The sequence below is a fragment of the Myxocyprinus asiaticus genome, chromosome 48, assembly GCF_019703515.2.
Source record: "Myxocyprinus asiaticus isolate MX2 ecotype Aquarium Trade chromosome 48, UBuf_Myxa_2, whole genome shotgun sequence".
NCBI classification, from domain to species: Eukaryota; Metazoa; Chordata; class Actinopteri; order Cypriniformes; family Catostomidae; genus Myxocyprinus; species Myxocyprinus asiaticus.
The window spans coordinates 25,785,687-25,806,030 of NC_059391.1; the positions used below are offsets into that span (position 1 = coordinate 25,785,687).

Below are 20,344 nucleotides of genomic sequence, written 5' to 3' on the forward strand. Positions count from 1 at the left end.
CTCCTCCTTTCCCTTAAGCAGAGACTTTACCTATTACACTCACAACACTCAAAACTCTGATATTTGTCAATACTCAAAACACACACATGCCAAACTTTGATGTTTCTCGCAATACTCGTAGATATTCAAAGATATCAGAGATATTTTATCAGAAATACATATCGCAAAGCCTGTAACCTTAATTAAGTCACCAAGAAGAGCAAAATGTTTGTGAAAAGTAGAACAGGATGTGGAACTCACCTTGTATGGGTCCAAATTAATGCCCTCGAAACTGATTCGTGTTTTGTAACCGACCGGAATAAGGACAGGATCTGGATTCTCGAACCGTGGGCAGCTCTTGACCTTGAACATAGGAAAGAAGGAGAATTCTATTAATTATGCTGTACAGGAAAGTTAGGCGATCTTTAAAACTAGAGAGAATTTGTAGCGTCTGCTGAATTCATTCTAATCTATGGCGATCTTTTGAACGATTCTTCATTTATGTCCTACGTAAATTAATGGACGTCCATTGAAACTGAAAACCCTATTAACTACGATGACGTGGATGAATAAAACAGTTTATTTACAGCTGAAATCTCATACATCCACTCTGACATTGGCGACTGTGTCTAATTGCATAATCCATTTTTTCCATCCATTTTATTTGCTGATTTAGCTAATATGTTTCACATTTAAACACAGCGAGTAAAATTATTAACTTTGTGTCCAATTAATCTGTCATGTGTGGCTGTTCCAGGACGCAGCAAATATCAAACATTGTAGGGGTGGCACTGGCTATATCAACAGTATTTCAGAAAGAGTTTAAAATAAATAAAAAAACTGTCTCAACCATTTTGACTTTGTGGACTAGCTGGATCGATTCAGCATTTACTTGTCTGAACTATCCAGCTCAAAGTAGTAGCTTGTTTTGCATGGTTTCAAGCTGGTCCAAGCTGATCATTTATTGTGGTTAGCTGGTCTAATCTGGTCTAGATGAGCTGGTAAACCTCCTTAGAGCAGCTACAATTTTCCAACAGCCTGACATGTGTTATTTTCAAACTCTTTTATTTCCAGAAGTTTGTCTTCTAAAGACATATGATAACTTTGTGTGAGAAACAGACCAACATTTAAGTTGTTATGGCTTCTGGGTGGCAAGAAAATGTGGTAGTTGCAAGTTCGATGCGCTCCAAGCGATTTAATTTTAAATTAAGACACGCTGACAGTATATTGTAGATTGAATAGACTTATCTCTAACAACTTCTACCTCATTTAACATTTAATTTTTTTCCAAATTCCGCTCAGAAAAAGGACTGATCATCGACACTTTAAGGGCTGAAACCAAGACCAGAATTGATACCTTACAGCAGGAAGTTACAGGGGAATTCCACTCCATGCAGGCGAAGCAAGCAACAATGGCCATTACCATGGCAAATATGGAAATATCGCTCAATTCTCAGCACAACTCCATTGAAGCAATGGAATCTACATTTCTTGCCTTCAAGAGCAGATTCAAAAGTTACAAGAGCAACAACAGGATCTAGAAAATAGGAGCCATTGCCAAAACGTAAGGATAACTGGCACATCTGAAAGTGCGGAGAATGGCAGGCCTACCGACTTCATGTCCGGGTTCTTCGCCAAGGTGCTAGGTGATGATTTACCAGATCTTCAATCAGTAGTGCTGGACCGTGCTCCCCGCGCTCCAGTCCCGAAACCCAGCACAGTTGGTAGGCACAAAGCAATGACTGTTCGCCTACATTACTTCTCCGATAAGGCCAAGATTCTTCAAGCTTCCAGGAAAACCGGTGCACAAATTCATATTTTTCCAGACATAAGTGTGGAGTTGAGTGGCCTTCAATCCCATGAAATTCAAGCTCAAGCAGGATGGGATCTCCTACGGAATACATCACCCCGCAGAACTATGCTTCACCTTTGGCAACACCAACCATTCGTTCAAATCTCCATCGGATGCCAAAACTTTTTTTGAGAAACATATCAAGTCGACAGTAGAGGTACACACTGTCTAAAGGTCGAAATTTTCCAAAATCCTAGAACACCTGCTGATTTATTTATTTTTTCTGTGAAACGCGAGTTTATATTTTCCCGGTTGGGGAGTTGCAATTGGGGTGGAAAGGGGACGGGATACTTGTTAAATGTTTGAATGTTTGTATGTGTACTTGAGCTATAGTTTACAGTGGACCTGTAAACTTCAGACAGGTGTGGACATTTCAGTCTATGGCCCATTAGATGACCATGGATAACTCGATACACAGCAAGTCAGTTGCAGAAAACTTCATGAGCTGGAATGTGAAAGGGGTTAATCAGTTAATAAAACGCGATAAGATTCTTACTCATTTAAAACGTTTGAACGTTAACATAGCATTCCTTCAAGAAACCCATTTTGTATCCTCTGAATATTCTAAGTTATGCAAATCATGGGTTGGGCAATTATACCACTCAGATTTTCAAACGAAATCCAGTGGGCAGCGATCCTCATTATTAAGAACACACCGTTTATTATGAGTAAGGTGCAGGCTGATAAAATGGGAGGTTTGTTATCGTATCGGTTTCATTATATAACGTCCCCACGATACTAGCTAATATCAATGCGCCCAATTGGGATGATGTGATGTTTATGAGGTCTTTTCTGTCCAACCTACGCAATCTGAACACACAAATTAATTTTAGGTGGAGACTCTAACTGTGTATTGCATCCCACTCTGGACCAGTCATCAAAAATACATATAATTTAACTAAATCTGCTATGGCAATTAATACTTTTTGGAAACATATACATCCTCTGATCTCTGGTGTTTCTTAAATCCCAATCTTAAACTGTTTTCTTTTTTTTCCCCAGTTCATCATTCATACTCTTGAATCGATTACTTTTTAATAGATAATCATCTCTTGACTTTAATTGTAGAGTGTAAATATGAATCAACTATCATTTCTGATTACAGCCCTGTAGTATTGAAGCTAACTTTCCCTAAAACGCCTACCCGGAGAACATGGCGCTTTAATAATACCATCCTGTCTAATCCATCCTTTTAATCAATTAAACCAATTATTTATTTTTGTCCCTTAATGATACTCCAGATGTCAGTAAAGCTACACTCTGGGATTCTTTAAAAGCATATTTAAGGGGGGAGAGAAAAACAAGAAACCAGCGCTTGGAATGACCTCATTAGTCAGATTAAACAATTAGATTGAAAATACGCTACTGTACCTACATCTGAGAAATTCAGAGAGAGAGAACAATGCTGCAAACAGAGGTTGATCTTATAACAACTGAACAAAAAAACAACTCCTTCAATCATGTTCGAAATTCTTCATCCTCTACTATAATGACGTCTATCCGTAAATTCATGCAGATGATCAACTGGAACTAAAAAAGCCCCTAAACTTTGAAGAACCTAATTTAGCTCTTTCAAATATGCAAAACTCAACAAATCCCAGAACCTGATGGATTTACGGTGGAATTTTTTACAAATGTTCAGGGAAAAACGAATGCCTCTTTTACTAGCGGTACTTAATGAATCATTCCTAACAGGCCAACTTCCACATACATATTATCAAGCAGCAATTTCAGTCCTACTTAATAAGGGGAAAGACCATCTTAATTGTGGATCATTTTGCCCTGTTTCTTTGTTAGATGTGGACTGTAACCTGTTGGCAAAAGCTTTAGCCTGAAGGCTGGAGAACGTTCTACCTTCCGTCATAACGCTGAACCAGATCGGATTCATTAAGAATAAATTTTTCTTTCTTTAATATTCGTCGAGTGTTTGACATTTATTTATTACCTGGACACTAATCAGCATATACCAGAGGTTGTAATTTCTCTAGATGCTGAAAAAGCTTTTGATAGAGTGGAGTGGAGCTATCTCTTCAGTTGTCTAGAGAAATTCAGGGTGGGTCCGAAGTTCCTTTCATGGGTTCAACTCCTGTATGCTTCTCCCTCTTCTTCTGTGATCACTAATGGCTTTAGCTCACCCTCTTTTCAATTACAAAGAGGAACTAGACAGGGATGTCCCCTTTCTCCCTTACTTTTTACAGTGGCGATCGAGCCTTTAGCTATTTGCTTAAGATCTACATCAGCAATTCAGGGAATTATCAGAGGGGGCAGAGAACATAAATTATCATTATATGCAGACATTCTGCTGCTTTATATTTCAGATCCACATAATACACTTCCTCATGTTATGTTGGTGCTTGAGCGTTTCAGCAATCTCTCAGGTTATTAACTCAACCTCTCAAATGGTGAAGAATTCCCTATAAATCAAGCCGCAAAACATTTCTCCTTTTCTGTTTACCCCTTTAAGTTAACGCCAGATAATTTCACATATCTTGGTGTGGTAGTGTCGAGAAATATTTCAGAGCTGTTCAAACTTAACTTTGCTCCCCTCTTAGAACGTATAAAGATGACCCTTGACAATTGGTCCAGACTTCCCTTATCTTTGGCTGGAAAGATCAATATTATTAAGATGAATACTCCTACTAAATTTTGGACTATACCGATATATATATATATATATATATATATATATATATATATATATATATATATATATATATATATATATATATATATATATAAATCTTATTTTGTGTATTTAAATAAGGTAATATCATCTTTTCTCTGGAACAAGAAACCTCAAAGAATACACCTGTGTTTTTTACTACATCCCAAGGAGTTGGGGGGATGGCTCTTCCATATTTTCAACTTTACTACTGGGCTTGTAACTTGAGAGCCTTTGTGAATTGGCAGAATTCCTACAATACTAATCATATACCTGATTGGGTTGATATTGAATCCTCCGCTTGCTTCCCTTTCTCACTCCCAACCCTTCTAGTGGTGGCTCAGCGGTTAAGGTCAGGGGTTCAAGCCCCATCACCGCCAAGATGACACTGTTGGGCCCTTGAGCAAGGCCCTTAACAATATCTGCTCCAGGGGTGCCGTATCATGACCCTGTGCTCTGGCCCCAGCTTAGCTGGGATATGCAAAAAAAGGAATTTCACTGTATATGTGCAAATGTATAATGTGCGACAAAAATATAGGCTTCTTCTTCTATTTTCACCCTTGCCACTTGGTCTCGACTCGCGCACGTTACATCCTACAGTACGGAATTCCATATGTTTCCATCATGCTTTTTTATTATGGCAAGAAAAAGGCATAGCATCATTTAAAGATCTTTTTGTAGATGGGAATTTTCTTTCATTTACGCAAGTAGAGTCTAAATTCAAGATACCCAAGACTAATTTTTCAGATATCTGCAGGTCCGCGTATATATATGCAAGAATTTCACCTCACTTCCATCTCTTCCTGAACCACATCCAATTGAACAGCTTCTAACTGACAGTTCAGTTCAGAGAGGAACTATTTCTCTTTTGTACATTAAACTGACATCTCTATTGTCAGCTCCAAATAATGTACAGAGAGACAATTGGCAACAGGATCTTAATGTCTGTCTGACTGATGAAGAGTGACACACGGCTAAGTATAGGGTTCAAGGGTCTTCTATCTGCGCCAGACATTGTCTTTTACATTTTAAAGTTGTACACAGAATTCATTTGTCTAGGGCTCGGTTGGCAAAGATGTATTCTTCTATTGACCCGATCTGTACAAGATGCAAGCAGTCTCCTGCTACACTTGCCCATATGTTTTGGTTTTGTCCCAGATGCTTTGTTTTCTGGACACTGATTTTTTTAGTCTTATTCTAAAATATTCAATGTAAATATTTGTCCAAACCATCCGATTTGGTGAAGTTGTCAAAAAGACCGCTCTTTCAAGAAGAGATAGTTATTGCATTGCCTTTACCTCTCTTCAAGCGAGATGATGGATTCTTTTCAATTGGAAACAAGATTCCCCTCCCTCTTTTAAACTGTGGGTTTGAGATGTGTTACAGTTCCTGAGTCTGGAAAGAATAAGACTGAATCTGAGGGGTTCCAGCTCTGAGTTTTTGGTCATGTGGCGGCCTTTCATAAGATATCTTCGAAATCAGCTGTAACTGATGTAGACTGAGTTGGTGCTGATAACTGATTCTGTATATTATTTACCTGTATGTTTCTGTATGTACACATTATTGTATTTTTTTTTCCTTTGTGTGTGTGTGTGTCTGTGAGGTTAAGTGTAACACTGTCTTCTGTGTCAGTACGTGACTCTGTATGTTGTTTTGCAAAATAATAATAATTAAAAAAAAGAATAATGAAGTTGTTATCCAGTATCAGTTGAAAATCTCCCCCTCCACCTTCAATTAGATGATACATAAGCTACTGTAATTGGTTCTTGACATAAAACCTAAAGGTGACACACTATATTTGAATTCATCTTTGATTTGAATGAAATTTCAGAGCTTTGGCAGGGGGGAAGATTTTTTAAGTGAAGAATGACTTAAATTTCAGTCTGTTTCTCACATAAAGTTATCGTATGGCTTCAGAGGACTTAAACTATAGTGTGCACAGGTCACATGGACGCTTTTTTTGATTTAAAAATGTTTTCAGTCACATCCCCAATTCCATTATAATAAACTTATATGGAACAAAGTCATGTAAGTTTGGAACAACATGAGGGTGAGGAAATGATGACAGAATTTGCATTTCTCAGTGTTTTCAGTTTCCTCACATCATTGTTTTCCAAAGTATGCAGTTATGAAGAGTGTTTTCGAAAGTCTCCATTTATGGTGGAGTTTTTTTTAATTAAAGTGAATAAGTGAGGTCGTTGCCCAAGACAGTCAAGTTGGTTTTTGGAACATGGTATCATTTTTCTTGCTGGTCTCAGGAGGTCTGGAATGTCCAGCTGGGTCATAATAAGTGCTGAGTCTCAGGGTTGGTTGGGTCAAAGAAAATCCCATTTAACTTGTTTTTTGATTATTTAATATTAGTTGCTCCAAATGGTCTGAAAAGTAAAAAAAAAAAAAAAAAAAAAAAAAAAAAGCATAAATCGAGGTTGTAGTAAGGCACTAACAGTGGAAGTGAATGGGGAGAATTTGTGTATGGTTTAAAGAAAGAAATGAAGGAAAGAAGGAAAGAAAAGGAAACGAAGCTTATAATTTAATATAAGCACTTGAATTCTTCCGTATTATTTGAGCTGTAAAGTTGCCATTACATCCTCATGGCAACGGAAAAGTAAAATTAAATATAATTTAGTTTTTGACATAAAACTGGTGTGTCACAACATATTTTAACTGAATGAGATATTAACGCTATAAAATAAATTAATATGGGCTTAGACACGAAGGTGGGAAAATGAAAGTATTTTTGTGTAAAACTTGTCATTTAAGTTGGAATGAGCTGCTTTTCCCAGCAGGGTGCAGATACGTAATCACTGAAAAGACAAAAGCATGTGTGTGTTGGGGGGGTTTGGGTAGCACAGCGAGTAAAGATGCTGACTACCACCCCTGGAGTCGCGAGTTCGAATCCAGGGCATGCTGAGTGACTCCAGCCAGGTCTCCTAAGCAACCAAATTGGCCCGTTTGCTAGGGAGAGTAGAGTCACATGGGGTAACCTCCTCGTGGTTGCTATAATGTGGTTCTCACTCTCGGTGGGGGGCATGGTGAGTTGTGCGTGGATGCCACGGAGAATGGCGTGAAGCCTCCTCACACGCTATGTCTCCGCGGTAACTCGCTCAACAAGCCACGTGATAAGATGCGTGGATTGACGTCTCAGACGCACAGGCAACTGAGAATCGTCCTCCGCCACCCGGATTGAGGCGAGTCACTATTATGCCACCACGAGGACTTATAGTGCACTGGGAATTGGGCATTCCAAATTGAGGAGAAAAAAAAAAAAAAAAAAAAGCATGTGTGTTTGTAAGCACACCCCAATTAATTCCCTTGTCAGTACCTGTCTGGGTTTGACTATATTAACCCCGGTTTCTGCATCGTTCCAATCTGTGCAGGTGTGGGCCGCAATGTTCCACTGGCATCCCCAATTGCTGCTTACACAGGAAGTGCAACTAGAGAGAAACAAACAAACGATTAAACTACAGAAAAAGCTGCCAACGACAGAGCTTTCGAATCAGACCTCTAGTTAAAATTTTCATCAGTGTGTAAATGTTTGGTGTAAAAGCATATACTCCCAGTGCACTTCAAATAATAGTCATTCATCAGAAATGTCCCCTGGCTCTTAAAAACACAAGAAGCAGGGGAGGAAAAAAGATGAGAGATGGACTTTCATGTGTGATGAATGGATGAGAAACAAAAGCAATTTCCTGCTCTTGGGAAAAAAAACGTAAGCAAGTCTCTATAGAAGCAAATTCAATTCCAGCTTCGGTGATGCATTACAATTTATGAGTAAACCTCTGTCTCATCGTTACACATGCTCGTATTCATTATACACACACTGGCGTCAGCATAAAGCGGACACACACATTCGCTGACAATAGAAGTGGAGAGAGCAAACGTACGGCGTATTTTCTGCTTTGTGAACTGCAGCTGCGCAATTGTAGAACTTGTATTCACTGGACGCGACCTCCACGCTGCCGTTCACAACGATCTTGACCGGGACAGCCACGTAATCTGTGCACACAGAAAGAGAGGGGGTCAGGAAGAGTTTAGACAATCATAACAGAGATTATTTACATATTGTGGTCTAAAAGGGGCCATCTCATGTAAATGTGGGTAGGGATGAGAATTGTAAGGAACGATTCCGATTCCATAAAGGTTCCATTAATGGTTCTTTTACTACTTCATAGGAAGAAAAAGAAATGCAATTCTTATTGGATTTACTGCCCTTAGAAGTCTGTTACCAAATGATGAGATGATTTCATATTTTAACAGAACAGATTCTAAGTAAGATATTTTATTCAAATATTCATTTTTAGAAAATACCACTAGTTGCAACAAAACTCATAATGTGCATCGTTAACAGAGGTAGGTAGTAATGTGCTACATTTACTCTGTTACATTTACTTGAGTAACTTTTGAGTAAGAAAAAAATACTTTGAGTAGATTTAAAGTGGGTACTTTTTACTCTCAAGTAAATTTCTAATGAAAAAAATTTACTTTTACTTTGTTACAATGGGTGGCGTTCCTGTCGTTACATTACTCGGTCTAATTTTAATTAATGTGTAATTTGAGAGATTATTGAATGGGACATTTACAACAGCGGAAGTTCACATAGCTGCGCGCTGTCACAGAGTGTCACTCAAGCCGAGTCCATCACTACTGCAGCATCAAGCTCTTCAAACAAAGTGAAACACTTTCTTCACTCCGCACAGTGAAAAAAAGAATAGTTTCATCACGCAACACCATTTTACACCAAGACAAGCGGATATTTCAAGATTAACATTGCAGCTTTCAAGTTGTGGCTCCAATCATAACGTGGGCTTTTCTGTGTCATGGTGATGGTCATTTTCATGGTGATTCTGTAAATATGGGTTCTTATGACATAAGTTTTTAAGTGTACATTTTTAAATCAGTGCAGCAATATATCAGTGCGCTTTGTCCCGCGTGTAAATGCCTTTTGTTCTGCTGAACATGTAATTGACAACTGAAGCGCGAATAGACAGTATTTCTGCGTGTGGTGCCCTACACAGACTGCATACTCTGCGTTTAGGGAGCACAGAACTAATGATCAAAATTCTTACGACACTGAAAACTGTAACTTCACTGAACTAACAACTGAAAGCTATGAAATAGCAAAAGTAGGTATTAATAAAGCATGATCTTGCTTTGGTTTATATTTCAGCATTATATATAATGTCCCTGTGGAACATTGTTCACTGTAATAATTACTAGAAATGTTTCCAAACCTCTCTTCTTACTGACAAATTCATCCAGATCTGAGCCCTTAAAGGGATAAGTTCACCCAAAAATGAAAATTCTCTCATCATTTACTCATCCTCATGCCATACCAGATGTGTATGACTTTCTTTCATCTGCTGAACTCAAATTAAGATTTTTAGAATAATTTCTCAGCTTCTTTGGCCATACAATGCAAGTGAATGGGTGCCAACATTTTAAGGCTCAAAACAAATCACATAAGTCAGCATAAAAGTAATCCATAAGACTCCAGTGGTTAAATCAATATCTTCAGAAGCAATGTGTGGATGAGATACAGATCACTTTCACATTCTTCTTCTTTTGTTTTTGGTGATTCACATTCTTCTCTGCATATCACCCTCTGCTGGGCAGGGAGAAGAACTTCTAGCAAAAGAATTACTTAAATTTGTTTCTCACCCACACCTATCATATTACTTCTGAAGATATGGATTTAACTACTGGAGTCTTATGGATTATTTTTATGCTGCCTTTATGTGCTTTTTGGAGCATCAACATTTTACCACCCATTCACTTGCATTGTTCTGACCTACAGAGCTGAAATATTCTTCTAAAAATAATAATTTGTGTTCTGCAGAAGAAATGAAGTCATACACATCTGGGATGGCATGAGGGTGAGTAAATGATGAGATCAATTTCATTTTTGGGTGAACTACCCCTTTAAAGTGATAGCTCAGCCATAATTTAATATTCTGTCATCATTTCCCTACCCTCATGTTGTTCCAAACCCGTGTGACCTTCTGTATTCTGTGGAACACAAAATATGTTAGACAGAATATTAGGAAATGACAGTCTTGGTCACAATTCACTTTTAAAATAAGGAGGAAAAAAGTAAATAGTGACTCAGGCAAACATTCTGTCTAACATCTCCTTATTGTGTTGCATGGAAGAAAGAAAATCATATGGGTTTGAAACAACATGATGGTGAATGATGATAGAATTTCCACTAATAACTATACAAATAATTCTGTAATACATGTTAAATGTGTATTATGAAATGGAATACAGGGGAGTTAACATCCATTATGCCATTTGTGAAAGAAACAAGTTACTCACTACTTGAGTACTCTAACTGGATACTTTCTTATTCTTACTCAAGTAATTATTTATGTTAGCACTTTTGCTTGAGTACAGTTTTTGGCTACTCTACCCACCTCTGATCATTAACTACACATTGTCATACCAACAACCATCCCGCAAATAACTTTTGGTTCATTTGAAGACATACATGATGAAATAAATGACTCACGGTTCAGTAATCTTTGATTTAATTAATATTTTGTGCTGATAAAAGTAATTCAATCAGGAGGTACTGTAGCTCTGCATGTTATTCAATGTAGATTCAAAAGACCTGACTCTTAAAAATCATTCATTCGGGAATCGGGCTACACTTGTCGCACTGAATGTTTTGCACTGTGCATTCAAAAGATGATTAATTTGTTGTGGAATCGGACAACATTGTTTGCATGGTAGGTTCAAATGAACCAGCTCAAAAGAGTCATTTGTTGGGGAATCGGACAACATTGGTTGCACTGTAGATTCAAAAGAACCGACTCATGGGATTTATGCATTCGGGAATCAGACTACACTGGTAGCACTTATGTTTTGCGCTGTAGATTCAAAAGAACCAGCTCAAAAGAGTCATTTCTTCGGGAATCAGACTACAATACATGGGTCGCACTGTAGACTCAAATAAATAGGCCAATGAGATACATTTATTAGAAAAACTTACAACATTGGTTGCACTGTAGATTTAAAAGAACCGACTCATGGGATATGTTCGTTCGGGAATCAGACTACACTGGTAGCACTGTAGATTGAAAAGAACCGACTTGTTAGAGTCATTCATTCAGGAATCAGACTACACTGGTAGTGCTGTATGTTTTGCGCTGTAGTTTCAGAAGAACTGAATCATTAGAGTCATTCCTTTGGCAATCAGACTACATTGTCCGTGCTGTAGATTCAAAAGAACTGACTCATGGGATTCATTCGTTCTGGAATCAGACTACACTGGTAGCACTGTATGTTTTGTGCTGTAAACTAAAAAGAACTTATAGGAGTCATTAATTCGGGAATCAGACTATATGGGTCGCGCTGTAGATTCAAATGAACAGGCTCATGAGTCATTCATTCGGGAAACGGACAACATGGGTCATGCTGTAGATTCAATATTAACTGCTCATAAGAGTCATTCCTTCAGGAATCGGACTACATCGGTTGAGCTGTAGATTGAAAAGAACCGACTCATGGGATTAATTTGTTCGGGAATCAGACAACATCGATTGCGATTATTTAGTTTGTGAATCTGACTACACTGGTCGCACAATTTGTTTCGCACTGTAGATTCAGTAATGGTGTGGCAGTGCCACTGAGTGATAGCTATGGAGTATGGTGTCCCGTCCGCATCGGCGGAAGAATGCATGTTCAAGAACTGTTAACAGAACAGAAAGTCATGAAAATCATTCAGTTCAGGTATTTTTTTTTTAAATGGAACCAGTTTCTGTCTGACGTGAGAATATAGCCCCTTTAATCCCCATATCATTCTGAAATATGACTCACAGAGAGAATGTTCACATATCCACTGTCTTGCTTTTGAGTTGTACCTTGTTGCTCAGGTGTGGGCGGTATGAGATGCTGCTCAGGTAAGCGGCAACTGACTCGTCCGTCCACCATCCTGCCGTTACTGTGATAAGAGCCGAAGACGCAGTTGATACGGTCGGAATCTTTGAGGATCGGCAGCGCTCGGACGTTTATCTCAACCTGTGAGAGATTTTATAAACTTTGAACTTTATAAACGTTTTGAACACAGTTGTAAATATATGAAAGGAGTGAGCTAAGAATATTCAAATTCAATAACAATAAATAAATAAAAACAAAAACAACATTTCCTATTTTAGATTTTAGTATCACTTTATAATAAGGTTCTATTTGTTAACATTAATAAATGCATTAGGTATCATGAACTAACAATGAACAATATATTTTACAGCATGTATTAATATTGGTTAATGTTAATGAATAAAATACAAATGTTCTTTGTTAGTTCATAATTCATTTACTATTTTTGTTTTCTGATACAACCTTTTTGCAAAATTTGAATTTTAGCCTTTATGACACTTATAATCAAAGTCAAAAGGAAATTGCAGAAAGAGCAAATCCTATGAAAATATTTGCATTCAATGCAAAAAAAAATAGGTAAGAATGGATTTCTGAACGATTTACACACAAATGTGTGTGCGCCAGATTCCAGTAAAATTACATTTAAAATTACAGTAATTGACATTTTATTAAAAAACTTCTTTAGTCTCAACACTTTAATCAGTCAAATAAATCCAACAATTTGAATTAACATCAAAACTTTCTCAATAAATAAATAAATAAGCTACAAAAATCAATACACTCATATATTGAAATCAGAGAACTTTCAGAGTGTACAACAACAAAAAACAGCAGCACCTTTAGAAGAGAATTCTAAACATGCCATCAGTGCCCATTGTGTTTCTGCCTTCTGTTCACCAATATGGCCTCATTGTGTGGGAGTCGAGCTCAGCTTTTCTCATAATCAGCGCTGAGCGGTCTGGTTTAAAAATAAGACTGGTAATTGTGTCCGTGACACTCGGCTGGTACCTGCTGGGACTTCAAGCAGCTGAGATTCGGCGGGTGGAAAGACACGATTTTCACACACTGTTGGTTTGGACTCCACAGCCAACCGTTCTTTTCCTCCGCACGGCTGCACGCCGATCTCCTGGTACATCTAACGCAATCAATAAACATAATATTACACTTCTATTGCAATTAAGTAAAACACAATGTAATTCAACACATATGCTCTGGAAACTTATTGTGAAACTTGGTGTTTGTGTCTTTACATTGCCAATACAATTATATTCATATGCAGAGTAAAAATCTAAAATATGGTAAAAAAAAAAATAAAAATTAACAACTGTAATTTTGTAATTATTTTTTTTATAAAATATAGTCATAATTTTTTTTAATTTTTTTTTTATCATTTTATATATGCATAATTTAATGGATAAATATATAAACAACTTTTATCTTTTTCCAAGAAAAATAAGATCAGGACATGTTACAGGCTGGATTCAAACCTGCATCTCCCATATGACCACCACAGCTCATCATGCACTAACCGCTAGGCCATGGCCCGACAAAAGCACCATTTTTAAGTATGCCAAAAACATTAATTTACCTTCCCTCCAGTACACACCAGCCACAATACGGATCTCTCTGTGCCACACACGACTGGCAGTCTGTCTTCAGATGGCAGGCCTGAACGGGCACCTTAGTGATCTACACAACCACAAAATAAATAAAAAAAACAGAGAAATACAGTTTTAACTCACCTGACTGTTCTTACAGTATCAGATGTTAGAAACAGAACTATTCACACAGGACACGCTCTTGCATCCCATTAGCCTATAACCGTGCCTTTTGTTAAATTCCGTGGTACACCGTTTAGCCGTTTTTAACGAAACCCTAATACTGCAAGGGGTCGTTTACAATGAACACATTTTTAAGTTCATCTGCGCTGTTTTTCAATTGGTTTTCTATGTAAGCATGCACTAGATGGACGTTTTTTCACTGTTGCAATTCGTCGAACACTGCGTTTTTATGATGCCTTGTCATGGTAATTTTAACATTAACTTTTAAAAAACGGGTTTCATGGGGGCCTGGGTTGCTCATTGGTAAAATACGCTGGCTACCACCCCTGGAGTTCGCTAGCTTGCTAGTTCAAAGCCTCCAGCCAGGTCTCCTAAGCAACCAAATTGGCCCGGTTGCTAGGGAGGGTAGAGTCACATGGGGTAACTTCCTCATGGTCACTGTAATGTGGTTAGCTCTCGGTGGGGCGCGTGGTGAGTTGAGCGTGGTTGCCGCGATGGATGGCGTGAAGCCTCCACATGCACTATGTCTCCGTGGCAACATGCTCAACAAGCCACGTGATAAGATGCACGGGTTGATGGTCTCAGACGCGGAGGCAACTGGGATTCGTCCTCCGCCACCCGGACTGAGGCAAATCACTACATGACCACAAGGACTTAAGAGTGCATTGGGAATTGGCCATTCCAAATTGGGAGAAAAAGGGGGGTTTCACAGGTTTCATGATTTGTGCTCTGTTCTATTCTTTGCACTGCATCCAGCTTTTTAGTGCAAGAATGAGTTCAGTCTGAACTAAGTCTACTAGAGATTTTTAAACTAGAATCTTAAATTTCTTAATAAATACTGTATAACCTTTATTCAGTTTTAATAAACAACTGGGGTGTCATGATGATTCCGATTGCCGCTGGACTGTTTTTTGGTTTCGATTTCCAATGTCAAAACTACCGAAAGGAGCGCAAAAAATAGAGAACAACAATGATTTCAAGTGTTAGTTGGAGTGAAAATGAGTTTAGGCTCTACTTGCACAGTTGTCGACTGTAATAAAATCTCATTACGCAACTAACATCGGCCCATCGCTTCATGTCATCTACCCACTCGGGTGAGGCACTGTCAAGGATGGTCATCATGACTGTGTAAAGTATCAGCACTGTGAAGCCAGATGTTTATTTGGCAATTTTTTGTATATCATCACAAAAAATTAACACATTATCCGCTAAAAAAATTCCCTGATGCAAGTGAAAACACTGGAGAAAACAGGCTTCTGCTATGAATCATGAAACATTTCCGTGTTCCGGAAAAAGGTGGATATAGACCAAAACAGATTGCACACATTGGAAAGTGTCTGTGAAGTGGTTCGATCTGAGTTAATTGCAGAAAACTGTGGATAAAAGGATAAAAAGAAGGTATGAGCGATTTCAATACATTACTGTCTATAATTACATTACTTTGAGGTTATGGACTCAGCAATACATACACTATACCTTCAGATTCCATTTAGAACATAATAACAAAGGTACATTTCAACATCAACGGCAGATATAACGGTAAAAGGCGCTGGGACAGTTGCAATCATACTTTTCTTGAGGTCAAGGCAACGATAATCAAACAACAGCACTTGTTCAAACCGTGAGTGTACAGTCTGTGATAAATGACTCCAGCCAGTACCTTTTTCTCTGTGGTGATGTACAAGTGCGTCTGGGTTTTGTCAAAGAAAAGGTTCTTGTTTACGTAGCCACTGGTTTTGTAGCCGGGTCCGGGGTTGTACGCCTCTGGCTGACTTGACAAATGTACCTGCGTATGGAAAGAACAATTCACATAGAGAAAGTCACAATGAAAGAAAATATTTACGGGTCACAATATTTCACCCTAAAATAAAAATAAATAAATTATAATAATAACACTTTGCATAAAGAAGATGAAGCCTATTTTTAGGACCATTGTTTGCATTGTGACATTACTTTTTATGCAAATGATCACATTAACCCTAAAATCTCCTTATCGTAATGTGTCCGGATGTTTTCGTAATCCCTATTGTTATCAATGGTGATTGAAAAAAGAAATAAAAAATTGTAATATAATGATTTTTCCTGAAATCTGCATAAATTCAAGGAGGTTAACAACTATTCCCATGATGCATAAATAGTACACAATGTACATAGTATTTATATTATATTGGTAAATAAAATAGTATTAAATATTAGTAAATTTGAGCATTTTTTATACTTTATTCTAAATACTTTTTTTTATAATCTACTTACAATTTTCAATATAATTAAACATTTTTAAATACATTTTACAGTAATTTTTTATTTGTTTTTGCAATATATTAATGATCATTTTTAGCATTATTTTTATGACAATTAAGCACATTTCTGGTCTCAGTTCTGATTATGGTAAATAGAAAAAAAGGTTTTGTCATTACAGTAATAATAATGACAGAAAAATACAGAAAGCGCTATAAAGAAATGTAACGTAACAGGAATATACGGAATTTAAAGAAAAAACTAGAAAAGGAACCCTTGTTGGGGCAGTGTAGGGCGGGTTGGGGGTATGTATATTATGTGCAAAGTGCTATGATGAATAAATACTTTTACATACAATTACAAATACAAAATACAATAAAAATACAATTTAAACATGAGATCTTTTTGATCATATTACAGTAATACAACTGAGAAAACATGCATCACAGTAGTGAGAATGTATTAGCATTATGACATTATTTTGATGAAAATTAAGAACATTTCAAGTCTCAATTCTAAGAAAATTTGTTTAAGTGCCATGAAAATAATGTTACAATGCAAACAATCTTAACGGTCCTTAAGCAAAATAAAACTAAAAATGTATTTTGATTTTGGGGTGAAATATGTCCTAGATATGTTCTTAATTGCTATGAAAATGTCACAATATTGGCTTCATTTTTGTAAAGGAAAATATAGTTTATTTCTTTCGATTGATTTTGGGGTGAAACATGAACTCATGTTCTTGACAGGTTTTGTGACTTTCACCCACAAGCCACATAATGACCACAAAAATTACAACTGTCTCCCTTTACACTACAATCGGCACGACAGGATACAAAACCTAATTTGAGCTCGATTTTTATCCATCTGTCCCTCAATTTCAAATGTCTATTTGACAAATAATCAGTTCATTATCCCTAATATAATGTCTAACATGTTTAGCTGTGTCTGTGGTGGAGAGGCGTTTCCGTGACAGTGAGATCTCTTTCTCTTTCATCTCTCTGACAGAAATTCACTGATTTCAGCCTCTAATTCGTGTACCTGCCAAAGCCTAAACTGCAGTGTTGTGACGTGCATGCTAAAGCAGGTGTGTGACATCAGCCGGTCCACTAATTGGTTGTCTCAAATTTCTAGAGATATACATATCCTTAACACTTCTTTAACAAAGCCAAACGCCCTAAAAGACAGGGCTGCACTTTCCCTTACGTCCTCCTACAGAATGTCAATTTTTGGCTATTTTTTACCTTGTGAAAAAAGCTTGTTAAAGAATTGTTTCCAGATTCCTTTTTATTTTCAAAACACATTCTGTGTTGCTATTCTTATGTAACTAATTCACATCTAGGTCTACAAACTTCCCACATGCTGACAAAGTGGTAAGAAGGTAAAGGTGAAAGTGCCTCGTGAGTGACATTACTAACTTAACTACAACAGTGTAGCGTGAAAACTCTATAAAAAAAACAAAACAAATTATCACATTGTATTGCGGACACAGCTTTACAGTTGCGCAAACTGAGGCAGTAATTAATCAAGCTTTAAACCGTCCCGTCTCTCATATGTAGTGTAAGTGTATGCAAGTACTATTAATTTAAATAAATTGGTTTGTTTGCACCAGTTCAAAAAGAAACGATTCACCCATTTGAATCTCTGCACAGAAGTCACTGCGTGGCATTTTGCGTCATTTTTTGCATGCAAAATGTTTAAATGCTGCTGTTAATACGTGTGTTTTCAAAATAGTTATATTCAAAAAAATAAATAAATATGTATTTAGCATATTTTTTCTGTTCAAAATGTATACGTTTTATCCTGTTACCCTATTCCAGAGTCATTCATTTAAAAATCGACATTTTCAAATATCATTTTTGAGCCAGCCAAATAGTGTAATCTGGGCTGCATTTACCAAAAGTATTGTAAGCCTGTGTAGATCGTAGACACGCTTATACGTATCATTTTTAGAATTACGGGCTTTTTCCCAAAAGCATCATAACGTAAAGGACTATTCCGGGTTCAATAAGTTAAGCTCAATTGAAAGCATTTGTGTCAAAATGTTGATTACAACAAAAATTTATTTTGACTCCCCTACTTTTCTTAATAAAAAGCAAAAATTGAGGTTACAGTGAGACACTTACAATGGACGTGAATGAGGCCAAACTGCAATCGTTAAAATACTCACAAGACCAGGACCTTAAATTAAGCTTATTTTTATTTAAATGCAATATAATTATGTAGGTCTACTATATAAAAATAACTTCAATTACAAGTATTTATAAAGTTACGCAAAAAAGCTATATTGAAATTACAATGCCAGCAGCCATATCACCCTGTAGCTCAAGACTGGTTGCCTACTGAAGCTAAGCAGGGCTGAGCCTGGTCAGTACCTGGATGGGAGACCTCCTGGGAAATTATCCAATACTTAGAGCAGGGTATGCAGGTAGTCAACTGCGCTTTAGAAGAATGGCAGAGCAAAGCGCACATCAAAAGATGTGAAATTCAGACTAGAAAATTGTCAATTTAGTGTTAAGAAACCAACCTCAGGCAAGATGTGGGATGTCATGTGTCTTCTGATAATAGCTTTAACAGAAAAATAAAATCTTTTTTGTGTACACTTGCCTATTTGTATGGCTTTTGCCCTATGCGGACAACAAATGCAGGGTTGCCGGAACGGGAGCGTTCAGGAAGAAAAATCACTGCAGGCAGAGAGTGGCTGAACATGGAGTAAAATTCAGCGGGAGCGTTCGGGTGCTGGCGGGATGGAAAAACAGTCCCACGCGCAGACCTCTATGTTGTTTCCTTAAAGAGCTTCAATGTAGCTAGCTACTTGTTGCTAGTACCTTGTAGTGTAGCTAATATTAGTTATAAGATGACAGGACTACAAGATAGGTGTTGTATAATTATCACTATTTTCACTGTTGAAGAAAAACTTAAATTATTATGAGATTCTAAAATGAAAAAGAAGGAACAGCTGTAATGAGAATAGAAACAGTGTGAAGGAGTGGAATGTCCCCCTCCGAATTCCTTCCCCGCCCTCTCTCTCTCACTCTCAGTATAAGTTTTTGAAGTGTGCTAAAGGCACATCTCTAAATTGTTTTATTTTCTTTTGATTTGATTTTATTGTATATGGAAAATGATGTGATTTGATAATAATGTTAGATACAGTGATATGAAGGAGAGGTTCAAACAACTTTCCTCATCATGATTAATGATTTTATATATTCAGAGGGCAATTTGAAGTTAAGGGTTTATACTAAAGACAAGAGATTCAGTTGAAAGTTCATCTGAAAGAATAGATGTAGGTTCAAATCAATCTAGAGACTATTATTTACTTTTTAAATTAAGCTTCCTAAATGCTTGACAGAGGCTACCTTTATTTTGTTTTGTTCTGCTGTTAGTCCCCACCATGATACATGGTCTTTAGTGACATTTGCTAAAGGAGCAGAAATACAATCTGAATAGAAATTAATGATCTGTAAATAAGTTCAATTTTAGCATTGTTATTTTACCTTTTTTTGTGTGGATTTTCCCCCTTTTTCACCCAATTTGGAATGCCCAATTCCCAGTGCACTTTTAAGTCCTTGTGGTTGCGTAGTGATTTGCCTCAATCCAGGTGGTGGAGGATGAATCCCAGTTGTCTCCATGTCTGAGACCATCAACCTGCACGTCTTATCACGTGGCCTGTTGAGCATGTTGCCACGGAGACATGGAGGCTTCACGCCAACCACCATGGCATCTGCACTCATCTCACCACGTGCCCCACTGAGAACGAACCACATTATAGCAACCATGAGGAGGTTACCCCATGTGACTCTACCCTCCCTAGCAACTGGGCCAATTTGGTTGCTTAGGAGACCTGGCTGGAGTCACTCAGCACACCCTGGGATTTGAACTAGCGAACTAGCGAACTCCAGGGGTGGTAGCCAGCGTATTTTACCACTGAGCTACCCAGGCCCCCACTTTTAT

The 20,344-nt window shown here is 37.5% G+C and overlaps 1 protein-coding gene across 2 annotated transcripts in view; it reads right to left on the bottom strand.

Annotated features, from left to right (window-relative positions):
* Positions 1 to 20,344, bottom strand: part of LOC127437269 (plexin-B2-like) — a 241,364-nt gene that overhangs the window by 43,752 nt on the left and 177,268 nt on the right. For both annotated transcript variants that reach the window (XM_051692093.1, XM_051692094.1), the window contains exons 5-11: positions 15,813 to 15,938; positions 13,960 to 14,060; positions 13,380 to 13,506; positions 12,356 to 12,512; positions 8,378 to 8,489; positions 7,816 to 7,927; positions 241 to 342 (exon numbers count right to left, since the gene is read on the bottom strand). In XM_051692093.1, coding sequence (XP_051548053.1) covers positions 241 to 342; positions 7,816 to 7,927; positions 8,378 to 8,489; positions 12,356 to 12,512; positions 13,380 to 13,506; positions 13,960 to 14,060; positions 15,813 to 15,938 — 837 coding nt within the window. The remainder of the gene's footprint in view (positions 1 to 240; positions 343 to 7,815; positions 7,928 to 8,377; positions 8,490 to 12,355; positions 12,513 to 13,379; positions 13,507 to 13,959; positions 14,061 to 15,812; positions 15,939 to 20,344) is intronic.